The 19,461-nt window shown below is 34.0% G+C and overlaps 1 protein-coding gene across 1 annotated transcript in view; it reads right to left on the reverse strand.

Moving 5' to 3' along the window:
• The window catches only part of CACNA2D1 (calcium voltage-gated channel auxiliary subunit alpha2delta 1), a 446,724-nt gene that overhangs the window by 31,585 nt on the left and 395,678 nt on the right, over nucleotides 1-19,461 (reverse strand). Inside the window, exons 20-25 of the mRNA XM_029928178.1 lie at nucleotides 13,751-13,822; nucleotides 12,300-12,371; nucleotides 9,901-9,962; nucleotides 5,962-6,038; nucleotides 4,701-4,721; nucleotides 3,972-4,032 (exon numbers count right to left, since the gene is read on the reverse strand). Of these exons, the coding sequence (XP_029784038.1) occupies nucleotides 3,972-4,032; nucleotides 4,701-4,721; nucleotides 5,962-6,038; nucleotides 9,901-9,962; nucleotides 12,300-12,371; nucleotides 13,751-13,822 (365 nt within the window). The remainder of the gene's footprint in view (nucleotides 1-3,971; nucleotides 4,033-4,700; nucleotides 4,722-5,961; nucleotides 6,039-9,900; nucleotides 9,963-12,299; nucleotides 12,372-13,750; nucleotides 13,823-19,461) is intronic.

Here is a 19,461-nt window from a genome sequence, read left to right on the forward strand (position 1 = left end):
ATTTTAAGATCTAATCTGTGAAATGGGTTACTACTACTAATTTATTATAGAGTTCACTGGAGCAGTCAATATAATCATTCACATAAAGGGCTTAACAAGTTACTTGAGTGGACATTCATTGGTTTGTCCCACAAACTCTAACACTTCTTCCCTTCTCTCTATATATTCCTTCCCTAAACACAGGGGCAAATTCTGTTCTTTCAGTCATACCACAAGAATGGTTCATATGTTAATCCTTGCTTAAGTGAACAATCCTTCTTTACAAATTGGGACCTGGAACAGAGATAGATGTTTATCTTCCCCGCGAGTACCAGGACTTCTACCATATTTTCCACACTGTGTAACAGGAAAGCCAGTCCATGTGGTCTACTATTCAATCATTGGGAGAGATGAATGAAGCTCTTTAGAGAAATCACAGATCTGAGATGGAATTTGAGTCTTATCAGTGTAGCACATCTAATTTCAAGCTCTTCTTATTCTGTGGTTTATTGTTCTGTCTTTAATATTCTCCTTTCTAGCTAAAACTGGTTTTAGCAGTTTAAGATGCTCAGTTACTTATAATGACAAAGTGGTAAAATTGCAGTTATTAATAAGGATTTAAAAAATACTGTTTACATATTTGTCTTCTACAGGCAACAAATGTATTTATTCAGCATCTACTGTGTGTGAGGCAATGGAGGGGATGATGGGTATTGAATAGTAGGTAAGTCAAATAGGTTAATTGTGGCTTTTTGGGAGGGAAGTAAATAACATTAAAGAAGCCAGTGATCTAGTAAAGGAAGTACCGTATTCTATGAAGCAGTCAGCTAGCATGTCCAACACAGTGAAAATGGGAAAAAAAATTCTAGATCAAGGAGCTTTGCAGTTGGGGTTTGGGAAGGGGTGGGGTGTGTCTAAGTATAGTCCAAAGCAAAAGACAAAATTAGAGGATCAGAAGAGGAACAAACAAAACAGCAACTAAGGGAAGTTTAGTGTGGTTGGAATGTAGAGAGGTTGGCAAACTCTTTTTGAAGGGCCAGATAATAAATGAATCAGACTCCATGGGCTATAATATCCATACCACAACTAATCAACTCTACTTTGTAGTGAAAGCAGTCACAGACAATTCATCATCCAACAAGCATGGCTGTGTTCTAATGAAACTTTGTGTAAAGCAGGCAGTCTACAGGCAGTAATTTGGCCTTGGATGTAGAGTCTATGGACCACACTGTTAACTGGTACCTAGTAAGGGCAGGTTAAAGCTGTGATATAAAGTAGAGAATATCACCAGGACACTACTGAGCTATTGGTTTATATTTAGCAGACAAACATAATTTTATTCACATTCTAAAAACTCTCCAGTTACAGAAATGAGACCAGATTGGAAGTCGAGGGGGATTTGGGGAAGTAGGGAGATCAAGTACAAAACAGCTGCACCCGTTTAAATAAAGAAAAGCACTGGCCTGGATGAGAACTAAGGCAGCAGAGTTTGACAGATATACCCGATATAAAATAAATTCTATTAGACAAGACTTGGTGACTGATTAAAAGAAGGGAAGACCAATGCTTAGAGATACTGAATTTGAAGCACATTGAAGAGAAAGTCCTGTTGTCGACAAATAGGAATGTTTCGAAATGTGTAGGTAGGTATTGTTTGATTCTATATTGTAATGTAATGTCTATAAACCACTTATGTCTGTTTTGTTTCTAGACATTATGGCTATCTTGTGGATTTCAAAAGCATTGCACCAAACTACAGACATGAGATAGACACAGAATAGGAAGACACCTTAAGCTAGCACCTACATGTAAGTGAGCTGCAGAAGAAAAGAAGCTCATTAATGAGATTGAATATGCAACCAATGGAAGGGGGAAGAAACTGAAAATAGCAAGAGGAGGCAAAGAACACTCAAGAAGTGGGGGATAGGCAGGAGGATCTCATGAAGGGCAGAATCACTCATGAAGCCAAGAATATGCTTTTTTACCCAATATGTATGTTACATGTATTCCCTCTTTGCAAGAAGGGCCAAAAATTCAGGTATCCTAAATAAAAATTAGCCTGAAGGGTACCTGGGTGGCTCAGTTGGTTAAGGGTCCAACTTTGACTCATGGTTCATGAGTTTGTGCCCCACATCAGGCTCTGTACTGATACTTAAGAGCCTGGATCCTGCTTCAGATACTATGTCTCTCACAAAAATAAATAAAACTAAAAAGCAATTCAGATTAATATTTTTAAAGAATTATTAATGTTTAAGTGCTGAGGGCTCTTACCATAATTTAAGAAGTTTAAAATGTGAGAACTTAATAATACACAATTCTGAACCTATGTTCCATAGTTTAACCTAGATTAATAGAATTATGTTAATTGGAATATTACAGTGTGTCTACTATAGAATGTGAGTCAACTAAGAAGAAAAACAAAGCTGGAAGCATCAAAATTCCAAACTTCAAGGTACATTACAAACCTACAGTAATGAAAACAGTATGGTACTGGCACACAGACAAATAGATCAATGGAACAGAAAACACAGAAATGAACCCCCAACTATATGGTCAATTAATCTTTGACAGAGGACAGAACATCCAATGGAAACAAGACGGTCTCCTCAACAAACAGTGTTTGAAAAACTGGACCACTTTCGTGTACCATACACAAAACCAAATTCAAAAATGTATGAAAGATTTAAATGTGACATGAAACCATCAAAATCCTAAAAGAGAACACAGACAGTAACCTCTTTAACATAGTCCTAACAGCTTCTTCCTAGATAGATCTCCTGAAGCAAGGGACACAAAAATAAACCAGTGGAACTTCATCAAAACAAAAAGCCGCTGCACAGTGACAGGAGGAATCAACAAAACTGAAAGAGAACCTACCAAATGGGAGAAGATATTTGCAAATGACATACCTGATAAAGGGTTCGTATCCAAAATATATAAAGAACTGATACAATTCAACACGCCAAAAAAAACAATTAAAAATTGGGCAGAAAAAAGGAGTAGCCACTTTTCCAAAGAAGACAACCAGATGGCCAATAGACACACAAAAAGACGCTCAGTATTATTCATCATCAGGAAAATGCAAAGCAAAACTACCATGAGCTATGTATGGTCTCACACCTGTCAGAAAGGCTAAAATCAACACAAGAAACAAGAGGTGTTATTGAGAATGCAAATTGTTGCACCTCTCTGGAAAACAGTATGGAGGCTCCTCAGAAAGTTAAAAACAGAGCTACCCTACAACCTAGCAATTGCATTATTCGGTATTTACCCAATGTATTAAAAAGGCTAATTCAAGGGGATACATGCACCCCAATTCTTACTGCAGCATTATCTACAATAGTCAAATTATGGAAACAGCTGAAGCGTTCTTCGACTGAAGAATGGACAAAGAAGATGTGGCTTATATAGACAATAGAATACTAGTCATAAAAATGATTGAAATCTTGTCATTTCAAACAGCATGGCTGGAGCTAAAGAGTATGAGGCTAAGCAAAACAAATTCACCAGAGAAAGACAAATGCCATATGATTTTACTCATACATGGAATTTAAGAAACAAAGCGGAAAAAGACAAACTGAGAAACAGACTCTTAACTATAGAGAAAAACTGATGGTTCTTAGAGGGGAGGCTGTGTGTGGGGGGAAGTGAGTGAAATAGGTGATGGGGATTACAGAGTAATCTACATTATGTAGTGTGTGTGTGTTCTCACAAATGCAAATACCCAGTTCTTCATAACTGATGAATGCGTTATTTCCAATAAGAGCAAAGTCTACATCGGTCTGATTCACTACTGTATGCCTGTATCAGAGCATTGCTTAGGCTAGAGTGGTTGCTTACAGAGTGAATGAATGAACAGATTGAACAGCATATTGTTTCACTTTTAAAGTTATTGTTTGGTTTCATAATTTGGCATGGGACTGACTCAGAACTGTTACTGAAGACTTACCCATTCACTCAAGCTATAAAAATATATATAAAAGAAAACCAACCTGGGTGCTATGAATGTGTAGCCAGATTCCTCAAAATTATCAGGCTTCAGTGTTTCTGAATCTGCAAAGAGAACATTACAGGATTAGAGGAGCAAGCCAGGATAGGCCTCCTGAGTTTCTACGACAATAGGAAGGTATTAGAATGATAACCTATTAAGAAAAAAAAAAAAACCAAAAAAAACCAGAGTACTTATATTCTAAATTGAATCACATCAATGAACATAAAGGTCCTCAATACTTCATGATATAATTACAAAATCCATTTTAATTTCATAACACAAATTATACCAGTTATGTCAGAAAAAAATGCCATGTCCTGTAGGTTTCCCATTTACTAACCTACCATAACCAAGGTATCTTTTATATCAATGTTGCATCAGAGTTATTTCATTTAAAATGTCAACATAAAATTTTTATCAGTATTATGGTAAGGAAAATGATTTCAATAAACTCATCAATGTCTTTAGTGAATTAGTAACATTTTTCATAATAGATGTAAGTTAGTAACAGGAAGCATACAAACACACAAGTATTTAAGCCTCAGAAAAAAACCTGAATATGAAATACAAGCATATTCTTTCCCCCTTTTTTGCAGCTAAGGTTTGATTGATCATGAAGGAAAATCTAGCAGATGAGAAGCACAGAGGATAATATCCAATAGGAATGGAAATATCAGTGGAAATGTCAAATGTACTAAACAAAGAAATCGAGCAACAAGAAAATACTTGCCCTTCATTTTGCCCTTTTTTGCTGTGAAAATCCATCAGAAAGAGAAAGCAGGGAAACAAAAAAAAAAAGAGGGTAAAGCAAAGGGGGTCACAAACAATATTTTATTCAATGACTTTCTTGAATAAAAATATTGTGCATAGATCAAAGGTTTATTTATGTACAGCTGTTTCTGGGAAGAAAAAGACATCTTTTTGAAGGACTAGAAGGTACATCCCGTCAGTTATTACTAGAGCGTCCTCTCCGTACTGTGGTTATTTCAAGGGTCTATTTTGCAAAGTGTTTAACGCGGGTGCAATACCAATGATGTTACCCTATATTCAGAAGCATGTACCAATCATCAAAGACCAACTAGTCATCCCATAATTTACCAGGTGAAGAACTAGCTCATGCAAACTTTCTGGTTGTCAAAAGACCATCATATCTATCAAGTGAAAGTGTAAATACAAAAGTATACATTAGCATAACAAGGGCAAGGATCCCAGAGAGCAAAAAAGAACGGACAAGGGAATGAAAGAAATGGTAGTTTACCTAAGGTCAGATGAAAAAGGTATATACACACATAACGTTATTACTTATCATAACAGCAAATTTAAGTTATTAGGAATAAGTGATGTGCAAAGGATATGATGGTCATTTTACTTCAGTAAATGTAGTCACCCGAAACAAAGATTAATAATGACTTGAAATAAGCACTAATGTTAATAATTACTCCACATTCCCAATGATGTTTTGAAAAAATAATTCATTTGAATTACTGAAGACATTATTAGTTTGGATTATGAGAAGGAAGCTAACTGCAAAGCCAAAGCAATTTCATTTATTCATACAAAGTAGATGTGGAGCACAATATTATTCTTGCCAAATGCAAAACCAAAACCAAAAAAAAAAGAAAAAAGAAAAAAAAAGATAAAGGCTTATTAGCACAGTGCCAGGTGTAGAGACTATGTGAACCATTCTGCACCAGCTGGCGGACCCTTCGAATGACAGCGACAAGGACACAGCACTGCAATGATTCTATGAGCACAAAGCAAGGCGGGGTCAGATGGTGGGGATGTCGGTGAGACTGGGTACCTGCTCATATTCTATCCACGTAGAATATTTCTTGTTCCTTGCATGTTTGGAATGGGTTAGAATCATTGCCGTAGATTTGGTAGTACACCTACTAAAATGTATAGGCCTTGGGCATTCTAAAATCTAGACAGATTTATACATCTGATACTAAGAGATAAATGGACTCTGGGGTCGTTTTCATTGTACTTACATCTGGCCTGAGTTATTGTCTCTTCTATTTTGGCTTTTATATAGTAAAAACTGTAGGTTGGTAATACCAAGGCCAAACTGCAATAGAAACAAGAGAAGCATAAACACAAACAAACAACTTAAAAAAAAAAAAAAGACACATCCAGTTAATGGAAAATCCAAAGATCTTCCTCACGGGAAAGAAGAGACATTTTACTGTGACAGAAAAACGCATTCAGTACGTAGATCACTTAATCCGGTCTTGCCTTTCAGAATCATCCAGTTCTCTACCTCGTAGGGAATCAGAAGAGACACCAAGGAAAATAAGCTACAGAATGTGCCCATGAATTCACCAAGAAAGAAATGTCATGTGCACCATATTTTCAGAAAAGTGTATTGAAATACTTGGAGTGTTCAAAAAGATATTACGGTTACATTTAAAGAAAATAAATATTACACTAGGTTGATACCCCTTTATGAAGCAAACCTTATGCTAAAGTGCTCTGTAGAAAACGGACACTATTTAAAAATTGTAAATGGTACTATCATTTTTACTAGACAATGCATAAAATCATCTGAAATATACCCCTCTGAGGGGTAAAATACCAGCCATTTTAAGACTCTAGGCTTTAGGCAAATTCCCTAGCATCTGCTGATAAGAAAATTCAGATTACTTCATAGTACTAAGAAAGGGTGCCTGCCCATTCAATGGATTCTTCAAAAGGGGTCAGAATATTTGAATAGTATTCAGTTTCAGTAACACAACTGCATATGTGTAATTCTTCCATCCCTGAAGTGGCTAATATATTTGTGTAGAACATAAGAATTTCATATCCACATTTACAGCTGTGAGTAACCTTTGCCGTGTGTTAGTACAAAAGGAAATTTAAGACCTCAGGGGTACAAAAAAAAAATGAGGGTAGAGGAAGATTCCCAGTGACCTATGTATTTTCAAAAAGTGATACGTGATTAAAGTGACCAAGTTACTCATTTGTAAGACTTAATCTAAAATTTAACAATGCACAGGAAAAGGTGTGCATTTCTAGGCTTCTGAGCATTTCTGTGTATTTGCAGATCTTTTAAATCACTCAAGCCCCATGTTTCCCACCCTTTGGGGAAGACTGCCCAACTGCAATTTCATTATCTGCTTTTTCTATGAACAATACAGAACAGGACAAAATATAAAATTCCAGGCTTTCCTTCTTATGAATACATTTGTCAAAAATACAAAGAAGAAAAAAAAACAAGGGTTTATTTTCTACAATTTAATTTTTCAATCAAGAAGCAAAAGGAGTGGTTGCTTGTTACCTCCAATTCCCAAATCTTTCTCCTTCATTAAGTAATTTATAGACTGTCCTTATGGGGAAAAGGTCAGAGAAATAAAATGTTATGTAGATTTAATGAAAATCTCCCCATTCATTTTATAGGTAACTTCCTTTAAATGGAGGCGAGATTAAAATTAAAATAAGCAGTGCAATTAGTCTGAAAGCAAGATGACCTTTCATGATTCACTTGCCATTTATAAAATGTAGGGTAGAATTACTGAGCATTTGAAGATTGTCTCCTACAAATTCCTCTCAAGGGAAATTAGGACATTTTTATTGCTCCCTCAGCATTTATTGCTAAGAGAAACTTCTAATTAAAACCGATAACGTTATATCATGTGGCTGCTACAGTGTCACTGTCTAAGCTTGGGTTACATCTCATGTACCATAAAAATAGTGTTGAAACTCACGAGGAACACAAGAGAAGTTTCACAACTGCCATATCAAATACACACTGTATTGGCATACACATCTTAGGTTGTTATTAGCAGCTACACCTCATTTTACAGAAAAATACAGTTACACTTAATTTATTTCCATCTCAAGGCAATGGTTAGCTCTTCAACCTATAGCAGATAAGATCTTTACCAACATTTTGAGTCAATGATATTGTCATATGCAGCGTTTGGTGTCTTCCGCCATATAAAATCAACAGACCAAGGCTGCTCTATTTTCTCCTAGGGATTAAAGCCTAATAAAGCCAGCAACCACCAGGTGGATAATAGAGCCCATGCAGTGTTTTTGTGACTCCCAGAAACATGGTTAACTGAGTTAAATGGCATGTGACATACTTTTCAAATCAATCATTTGTCTCTATGAAACTAAATTCATCATTAAAAAAGAGCATTCTATTAAAATCTTCACTTACTGTATTTCAAACTGTAATACCTAAATTACATCAAGGCTTCAGAAGACAGAAAGCACTACATGAAATTTGGTACTTCACTCAGTAAATCAAAACATGCCAATACCCCCCCCCCCGCCCCTCAACACACTTGTAATATTTTCTCCACTGCTGTTTGTGAATAGATTTGTACAGCGATTCAGGGAAGTACTTATCGTGAAAATAGACTGAATCTGGGTCAAAATTGTAGATTTGGGCAGCAAATGTTTGGAAAACATGATGAAGTGGGCAAGGTGGGGCCATTCAGAGAACCGTGACTGCATGAGGAGGCTGGTGGGGACAGAAAATGGGGTTAGAATATCTGCCTTGGAAGTCCAACTTTAACTTGGAGGAAAACGGGAACAAAATAAATGTTTGTGAACAAGGAGAGATGTACTCAGAATTGGGGTATCAATCTGACCATGCTTGGTCCCATCACTGTGTGTGGGAGGGAAAGACTCTGAATGTAGAGGGAGTTTGTGAGACTCTTACAAACACATTTAAGCAAGTTATAATGACAATTTAAACTACCCTCAGAATATAATTATGATTGCCATCCCTGGTGACTCATTGTCAGGATTAAAGGAATTGAGTTTTACCAACTTGGAATTTGTTCATGTAAGAAAAAAGAGAGCACATTCCCACCCAGTGAAGAGGAGATAAACTGAGGGGGCAGGTGCTGAAAAAATATCATCTATCTCAAAGCTATTCCAGCGTGGTTCGCAGACCTGGCTCATGTGCAACCTATTTCCACTCAGGCCCAGTTAAGTAGAAAGATTGAGAGCCAACATTTAGAGAATTTTTCAGCCATTTCACAGACGAATTTTATGTCTGCAAAATCTATTAATAAAAACTTTAGGCTCGAATTTTAAAATCTTTTTAAAAGCTGACTTAGTAAGTAAGTTACGTTTTGTCTTATGTAAGTGTGGGTATGTCAAAAATGGTATGAGAAACAGTGATCTATGTGAATATACAACGAGCCAGGAATTGAAATCTTATTAGGATGAAGAAGATGATGATGTAATATTTAGAGATGGGGACTTGGGGGAAGAGGAAAAGAGAATGGGTAACAAGAAGGAAATATTCATAATAACTTCAGTATGATGAGCCTGTAGGAAGTAGGACCACAGGGAAAGCCATGACCTCAGAGAAGAGTTAGACCAAGAAGGTAAAGGAAATTCTCAGCAAGTGAAGAATGGAGAATTTTCATGACCCTATAGGGTATTAGCCTGTCCAGTTTTCCAAGGCTCAATCCATTTGTGTGATCAGGGTATAATAGACTTGCCATCAGGAAAGATAAATTATCAACAAAGAATTTTATATCAGATCATACTATGATGTGGTTTTATTTTTAGGTTAATTTGCAAAATTTAAGTAATGTAAAGGACAATTTAAAAGAGGAAAACAGTGGAAGTAATGACTACAAATTACTAGGGGATTTTGCCAACATGTATTATTGCTAACAGCAATATTCAAAATGATCAAATAGATTTCTGTCACATTTGTTTTCATTTCCAAATTTTATATTCCTAGCTTTTCCCCCATCTTTTCCATTTTGAAAAATAAGAAGCTACAATTTAATACATTTTTGCATTGGAAAAAATGGCCTTTTTACTTTAATTACAACAAAAATGGTTTATAAAAATGCAGCGACTTAATATTCTTCTATTGTGAAAATCACTACTACAAATAGGTGAAAGACACAGAACAGAATACTCTGGTATACAATACTTTTTTAAATCTAGTTAATTACCTGTAATCTGTACCATTCACAGGAGTCCATGTGTATGTCCTGTTCCCTTTGTCAATATATCTCTAGAAAAGTAAGTTTGATATGGTTGTCATCACCTTATAAATTTATGTGAATTTACACAAAAAGCAGAACACAAAAATCTGTTTATAAATACTGTGGTCACTTAAAACCCTCCTTCACAAAGGGCTGCGCTATTAGACATTTACTTGTTCCATTATGGGTGTGTGTGTGTGTGTGTGTGTGTGTGTGTGTGTGTTTATGTGTGTGTGTAAAGCAAAATTTTAGCACAAAAGTAAACATCTGCATCATAAAGTTTAAAGGCTTTTAAGTGCAAAATCTTAGTAATTCATGCTGAATTATAAACCTCAAAGTATTGGAAATGTTTTCTAAAAAATTAATTTTAATAATAAAATAGGACTGGGATATGTTAAAGCGGCCTCATATTTCCCTTCTAGAGCGCATTTATAAGAAACTGGTAATATCAGAACATTAATGTACTGTTTATAGATCCAAACGTATGATTAGGGTACTACCATTCTTATGAAGCCTTTATTATAGTATTTAACATAAGACACTAATTACTTAGAACCAGTGAAGGTTAGGAAAACAACAAAATCCACCAGGGAAAGGAAGTACAGGGCAAAATAAACTGAGGGATATAGAATTGTTCATAGGTCACTACAGAATAATAGTTAAGAAAGTATCATTCTTTCTTCCATTAGGTGGAGTGATGGCTTATATCCATCTTTAGATTTGTTTTAGTTATCTCCAGCTTTAACATCCTCAACAGAACAGTAACATTCATTGAAGCATTACTTGGTGTTAGGCAAGACGCTAATCACTTTACAATCACTGTCTAATTTAATTGACCCCTGGACTAAGTAACTATTCTTTTCTATAATTTATTGATGAAATAAAAATATCTAAGTAAGTCTTAAAACTTAATTTGGGAGAATAAAGTAAATGTATAATGCCAGATTCATTTTATAACAACCATTCATGTAGTCTCCATACATCAGATATTTCTATGATTTAGTGTATGTGTGTGGAAGACAGAGCCAGGGAGAAGAGGAATTATGAAAAGGGTTTTTAGAGTACGAAAATTTGTAAAAAATAAAAAAGTGCTATCACATATTTCATACTACTTATAAAAATATGGCAAACTAGTGTTCAGTAAGTTAAAAAAAATAGTATATCACATGCAGGAAGATAATGTTTTCTTTCAGTATTAATAAGAAAAGTCCACAAGTTGATATTGGTTAGAGTAATGTACAGTAAACTGAAGGAAAATATCAAGGTGACTCACAAAACAAACAAAATTAATGTACAACTTGAGGACAGAATGTGTAGGTCAAAGAGTTCTTGTTGGCAGAACAACATGGAAAGTTGGCACAACCACAGAATGGGTTCCATCTCGCCTCAAGGAGTGAGCGGGTCAAGGGCATGGCTAACGTCTAAGTAAAGAGAATTGAAGTTTCAACAATGAATGCAACTGATATATACTTCCTCCTGTCTTCTGGTATTGGGGACTCCTAATAGTATTAAGTGAGAAAAGCCACCTGGTAATGAAAGATCCTATTTGGATCCTAGCTCCACCCTAGACAAAGATCTGCTGAGGAATTCAAGAGAAATGTATACATTTAAAAAGGATAACAATGTGAGGAAAAGGATAGAAGTTATATATAACACTTAAATTTCCAGGCTCTAAAGCCTCTGGATTCCATATAGTTTTCAAATACTCAAATATGTGACTGTCTGTGTATTTACTCCACACGGGACTGATAATGCATCAACACACTGCTCTTATACACAGTTCCTCCGTATCAATATCAAACAATAGGAGTTTATTACACATTTGTAGCTGTGATTTGTGGCTGTAGTTGTGTTATCTCTTAATTTAGTTTCAGATTTAGATGCAAGGCAATTGTAACATAAAGTGCATAAATAGTGATGGAAGATAAGCAAAAAAAAGTAAAAACACAAAACAAAACAATATAAGCAACTCAACAATCAGAACATCTGCATGTACAAATCAAATAATACAGCTATTACATACTAACCTAAATTCTGTATGACTGAAATGGCTAAGGACAAGGCACAATATTAAATGGTGTGTGCTCTATTTCCTATGATGACAACAGAATGGAGACATAAAATATAATTTTCAAGGACATATTGTTAAAAATATAAAACATCAAGAAACTTAAAGCAACATGCTTTAGAAAACTTAAAAAAGAGTTAAAATATGATTAAAAGTATCCTTCCAGCAAAGAAGACCTTAAAAAATATTTATTTGAGACATCCGTTTTGTCAATACTCCTTTAATACAAAAGACAAGCTACCAATAGCATTACGAATATACACATTTTGTTTAAGAATAAGCCTGACTTAATCCTTACCTCATCTTGAGATTTAACCAGAGTTCTAAATGTTTTTTCTCCACTTTCTCCATCAATCATTTTATTTCGAATCTAAAGGAAGATGGAAGAATTGCTTTATTGCGGGTACTCAATTGACTACCAGAATATGATTATTAAAGTATCAGAATTTCAAGGTTGATACCTTATTTTATAACAGGTTGAATAAAAATAGGCTTGTTGTACTAGTAGTTGTAGTTTTCTCTGGGAATATTCTTTTAAAAAGTTACCACATTCTTTTAAAAGTTATCACATTATAGATATTATACAAAATATAAAACTATCCTTAAAATAATAAACCTATCCTTAAGTATCTTCAACTACCCTTAATTTTTTAAATATAAAAGAACAGTCAACTACTTTATGAAACTGGTTGTGAAATGTAATAGGTTAAATAATATTATTAGTCACTCAGTGGCATGAGAGTCCAAAGACCACACTCTACCATTACATGATCCTGCTCTATCTCCTCAAAATTCTTTATAACAACCATTCCGTAGTCACCTAAGACATCCCAGCACTGTGCCTTGGTCTTGGGTAATAATAATGAATAATTAAATTCTATTATTCTATGATGAGGGAGTCCATATGTAAAATGTGTAAAGCAAGTGCATATTGAAACACACCATGACACATTCTAAAAGAAATATGGTGGCCTTCGCAGATCAGACGAGAAGTTAATTGATGTAAAAGAATCTTAAAAATATTTGCTGTGAAGTGCAAGAGCCTGATTCAAATGCTGCTCCTGCTACTTACTGGCTAACGAGACAAGCTGTTAAACCTCTCTGGACCTAAAGCAAATCCTCAGTACAACAAACAAACATAGTATAATAATAGTCTCTATTTCAAAGGCTCTTGAGAATCCATGACTGATGCATGCATATTATGTAGTTAATAAATGTTATTAATTATCATGCTTATTATTATGGAAGATCCTCTCAGAGGAAATGACATGTCATTTTAGTTTTGAAATAAAATAGAAATAAATAAATAAAATAGAATGCTTGTGGGTAAAGTGCATGAAGACAAACATGGGTGCCTTGATCCTCACACGGCTCACCGGGTGGCTGGCTGGTTAAATTCCCTCCCAGTTTTCTTCTAGCTGTATAGCAATGTCCTTCATCTCCACGTCATTTATTGAAACTTCTAAGTTTATTGAAGTATTGTCAGTATTGAAATACTTAGAATATCTATACTTATAGGGTGAGGAAGAAATAAACTAGTGCCACACCCGACTAAAATACGGACTTTTTTTCATATGATCATTTGGATAAGAGAGCCCAGGATCTAGAAATTTTAAAGACAAAGAACATTCGCCATTGTGTGGACAGGATCTAGCAGAGAAGGTAACACAATGAAGCTGCTCAGCAGATACTCTGGAGACAATGAACCCCAGGATCTGACGTGAAAGTACTGTTCAGGCATACACTCACCTCCACCTTAATGTCATTCTCTAACTCGGCATCAAGGAAATCCAAAGTTACTGGCTCCTGAGATTTGGGGTTCTATAGAGAAAATAATATTAATTAAGCATATACGACATTGAAAAATGATGCTGCATGTAAACAATTCAATGGATAGTCAAATACAAAAGTTATTACATAGAAGTTACTTACCTAAGGTATAATAAATGGCTGACAAAACAATTATATAAAGATATATTGTTTTACATACATGTATTTTAAAATAATAATAAATACAGTAGGGATTTGAGCTTTAAGTGAACCAAGAGAATTTTAATTTACCACCAACTGAAGACAGTCTCATTTCGAATGGTGAGTTAGATACTACATTTTTAATTATAAATTCTGTGTGAGTATGACAATCAAAGATCTACTTGCAATTTTTTCCCTTTAATGAGGAAGGGAAAGGAGCAAAATGAAGCCATGTGGATACATACTTGACAATAAGATAAACGCAACATCTAAGTGATATACGTTTCTTTGTGTGCTATAAAAAGGAAGAAATGAGGGGTAATGTTTAAAAAACCAGGTTTGAATGTGTCAGGTAAAACTAACTCTTCTAAACATACTCTTTTTAAGATGCATAAAGATGCAAGTTTGCTTTATGTATTTGAATCTTAGAAATTTTACACTATATTTTAATAAGTAAATTCTATAAGATAAAATATGTGGTCATGTCATAAGATCTTTAATATCGAATAGCTAGTGTAATTAAAATCTAACTAGAATAATAACCCTTGAGTTCATAAATACTTTTTTCTGCCTTAATGTCTCCCACTGCTTCTTCTAGCTGGTGTGAATAAGTAAAATTAACTGTGGAATAAGGCAGACTCTATTTCTGTAACTATGTCAAATAAAAATGTTAGCCTGGCAAGTTTACCTCATATGACATTTAAAAATTTCCTCAATCATACTTACTGAACAGGTTGATAAAAAAAATAGTGATTATTTTATAGCATTGCTAAATAATGTAACATGCCATAAGAGAATATCAAAGTTTATTAGAACAATAAAATCATAATAGGTGTCAATAATTTTAACACTAAATAATTTTAGAAACAGGACTTTTAATTTGGACTAAAATACTACCAAATTGTGGTAATTAATTAGAAAGAAGTAATAAATACAAATTATGCTGTATTAGTGTAAAGTCACTGGAATTTTAGTGATTTCAGCTTCACAGGCTCCTCCAACATATGTTCAGATTATCAGTATTTCATTTATTTTTTATTTTTTTAACCACCAATTGACCAAGACTATCACTATTTGAATTAAACACTGGGGAGGACTGAATATCCTAAACAATAACAGTAATTAAAATTAATAAAATTAAATACTTCAAATGCTGAATGCATTATATATGGCATGTATTTATTTTATAATTATGGCAAAAATGCCTTCTTTCAAGGAATAACTCCATTTAAATAATAACAGTTTATGATTCCTATGGGTTTTGATGAATGGGAATTCTTTATGGCAAATTTAAATAAATAATCTCAACTGTGTCCAGTGCTTTTATTTAAAAAATATTCACTGCTCATGAGCTTGATATCTGGGATCAGATGATTCTAGAATATTACAAATTACAAATTAGACTTTTTAATGGGTGATAATACTGACCATTGTTTGGATAGCAACATATTGCCTCAGAAGCAAATATTAATTTGAAATGTAGCATATTTCACAAAGATAAAATGAAAATCAACATTGAAAATAATTTTAACCCTTTGTTTAAAAAAACAAACCAAGAATGTCACTAACAAAAGGATACTCTAAAGTGGACAATAGATATCAGAATTGCTTCTTTAGAGTCCCCTGAAATAAATCCTCTTCACACAAACACCACAACAGGATGAAAAATTTAACACACTCACTGCAAAACACAGTCAACATAATCAAAATGATAAAATATAAACATAAATAAGAATATCATCTTACATGCAATGGATAATGCATAGCATGACCAGACCCAAACAGCATGCATGGCGGAGGCGTTATCGGGAAGAATGCGCAATATGAAGATCATGTCCCAATCCAACATATAAAGACACAGAGAATAAAATGAAATCATAAAAGCAAAATGTCAATGCATAACTTGTACTTTTTAAATGGCAAACTGGCTGACCATTTTTAAAAGACCCATCATAGGCACAATGATTGAAAAATTCAAAAGTAGAAACTTTTAATAAAAAAGCACCAAGTGAATTTTGAGACCTGAAGGGAATCAGTCCCTTCATTTCTAATGCTTTTGTTTGATATTTTAAATATGTAACATTTTCATTTGTAAAATTTTAGTATCCGCTGACATAAAGACAACCCTATTAGTAGAGCTAAAAGAAAAGGCGGAATGCCTTTTCTGCGAACTTTAAAGAGAAATAATTAGTACCTAGGATTTTTAAAAATATTACATAGTTCAAAAAAATATTCTCCAAATTCTAAAGTCTTGTATGGTTGCTAGTTTGCCACTTGAGGTTTCCTTAGAAAGAAAGTAAAAATAAAACAAACCATTTTTCAGGTTGTTTATTTTCAAATCATATCATAACATTTACATGCAATATTCAAAAGTACTATAAAAATGAAAATTTCCGAGGGTGTACATGAATGTAAAAAGTAAAATTTAAGATAACACATGAAAGGAAGCACGCAGGGAGAGTAACAGAAGACCATTTAATAAATCAAGAGAAGACACTAATTTCATTTTATCCTCTACAAGAATCATAAAAGATATGAAAACTGATCAGCATGAAGTTCAGATTGCACAAAATTCTAGAGCTAGAAGAAAAGGGAAGCTTCTTTTAATCCAGTGCCTCTGCAACTTTAGAACAACCTGGAAAGCTTGAAACACGACTCATTAACTTTGCTCCATCCCTGGTCATATTAAATCAGAATGTTCAGGAGATGGAGCTGTAGATCAATATACACATTTAACTTCCTAGGGGAATATATCGTGTAAGATAAAAAATAATTATTCAATCTTCCTGCTTTTCCAATGAAGATATGAAAGTAAAATGGGGTTGAATAAACTACTTTAAGAAATAATATTAGGTAGAAGTAAAATCAACTTAGAATTCTGTTTGACTAACTGCATAGTCTAGTAATATCTTCTCAATATCATACTACCTGTCCATCATAACATCACTAACTTTTTTTAAAGCAATGATAGGATTATATACAAAAATTTAAGTCATACTGAAATTCCTTCATACTGTACTGTGCTAAACTGTAGGACGAATCCTCTCTATTGATTGTATCTAATGTAATTATAGATATATGCATACATAAAATAACATTTAAATTTTGTTGACAAAAGAGAAAAGATTTTTCCATGAGCTTATCAGGCAAAAAAAATTTACAATATTTATTTGCAAATCTGAACATTTTTAATTACTTTAAGGGAAATTTCTCTAGCCTCTCTAATCCCAGACTACACTTGAGAAATTCAAAAGAAATTTTGGTCTACATTTTATGGTTTATAGAAACTATCACCCCAGGATTGTTCTTTTTATTTCCACTTTGAAGTTAATTTTATAAGCAATTGTTAGGAAAACATGGAGTGGACACTAATTTCACAATTATAAGAACAAATGTACTTTCAGAAGCCATCTCATTATGATTGTTCTGATTAACAACAATACATAATTTGCTCGCAGTCTGAAGTTAGCAAATGCATCCCCCCGACCATCATTAATGACCGTTTTGCTCCATTTTATTGAGAAATGATGCTCATCTCCAACTCATGCTCTGGAAGCTCGATGTCAGGAAAGGTGGCATTAATCAGATGCTTTTAGGAAGAGAAGCTTAATCTCAACTCTGATTTAGCAAATTTGAAGCCACTGCTAGCTTCATTCACAGTTACCTGAACATTGGGTCTCCTTTTTCTTAAATTAATTGTCGGTATACCTACACCAATAGGCTGAAGCAACAGAAAGGTGGGAATTCATCATGCTACATATCCACACAGGTAAGGTTTCTATCCTACAATCACTGTTGATCAAATATTTCCTTGATCAGCAGCAGGCGTCACAGAGTTCATGATGAGTCAACAAATGACATGAAAGTTTAAAAATACTGGTGGTGTGTAAAAAATTTTTATACTAGTTAAAAGTATTAAAAAAACTGTTTAAAAGGATATCTTAGTATCTTCCTTTTTTCCTAAAAAAGTACATATTTGGGGAGTGAGAAAAGTAGTTTGTCTCAGAGAACTGTATGCTGATTCACAAAAAAACACCCACTAACTTTAGAATTTACACGATTCATATACGTTAAAATATAATTATTAGAATATGTTGAGAAGTGCTAACATTGAACCCTTAAAATTTGTGACTTTGTTTTCTGAAATGTTACCAAATGTTTTATCTGTGGAACTAACGGAGAATTTAATCCTAACATTGCAGATTTATTTTAAATATTGACTTCTAAAGTGTGGATTATGCACAATTTCCTATACAATAAATATTTATTGAGATTGACCAAAATTAAATAAAGCGTACCTGATCTGGCTATTTTTTGTGAAATAAAATGTAAGAAATTTAAAATGCATTTTGCAATAAAGCAGCATACATAATCCAGTATTTGTCAAAAGGTGGTCATGGCGGAGACAGTATACTCTGAGATTGGCCATACTTCCTTAGAAAATTAGATATGCACAAGGTTTATAGCTACTTTATTTCCTTACATTCTGGCCTTTTTAAAGCATACTCATACTGCCTTCTACAAACTACAAAACTGTGATAAAATAATTGAAGATTGTAGCTTCAGAAAGAAAACACAAAGCATTCAACAAAGAATACTTGAAATAACACTAGACTTTGACCTTGTTAAAAAAAAAAAAAAAAGGAGGGGCGCCTGGGTGGTTCAGTTGGTTAAGCGTCCAACTTTGTCTCGGGTCACGATCTCACCGTCTGTGGGTTCGAGCCCCGCGTCAGGCTCTGTGCTGATAGCTCAGAGCCTGGAGCCTGCTTCCGGTTCTGTGTCTCCCTCTCTCTCTGCCCCTCCCCCACTAACTCTCTGTCTCTCTCAAAATAAAGACATAAAAAAATTAAAAAAAAAAAAAAAGATACTATGGAATATAACATTATCTTCCTTTATTTCTCCGGGTAATTTTCTGACGAAAGTATTGAGGATAACTGTGTTAGTACACAGGCAGATAATGTGTCTGTCCTCTGTAGTTGTCATTTCTGAAACAAACAAGATGTCTTATACTACCATCCTGTAGCCCAGTTCTTAGGCTGCCTGCAAAGCAGCACCGTTACCCACAAAGCACAAATCATGTTTAATCTAATGATGAGAAATCACAAGCTTATTTAATTTACAAGCATTCATTTCAGAAAAAAGAACACCTCAATTGTTCAAACAGAGTTTAATGGTTTTGTACAACAGAATTTTCTAAATAGCTTTATTTCATACTTGCTTTTAATTATTTCTTATGTAACAATAGGAAAAGCTAACATACTCCTGAAAAAAATCATCTGGGCTGTAATAAGGATTCCTATAGACTTTATGTTTTCTTTGTATTTATATGAATTTTAGTAAATTATTCCAAATCTGAGAGATAGATGTTAACATCAAACAGTATTAAATTTTTTCTAAATAGATAGTGGTTACCAGAAGAATGTAGAAAAGGGGGAAAACCTTTTTTAAATTGTTGCCTTTAAATGACAGATTTAGGTACATTATTCCCA

Source organism: Suricata suricatta, chromosome 2, assembly GCF_006229205.1.
Source record: "Suricata suricatta isolate VVHF042 chromosome 2, meerkat_22Aug2017_6uvM2_HiC, whole genome shotgun sequence".
NCBI classification, from domain to species: Eukaryota; Metazoa; Chordata; class Mammalia; order Carnivora; family Herpestidae; genus Suricata; species Suricata suricatta.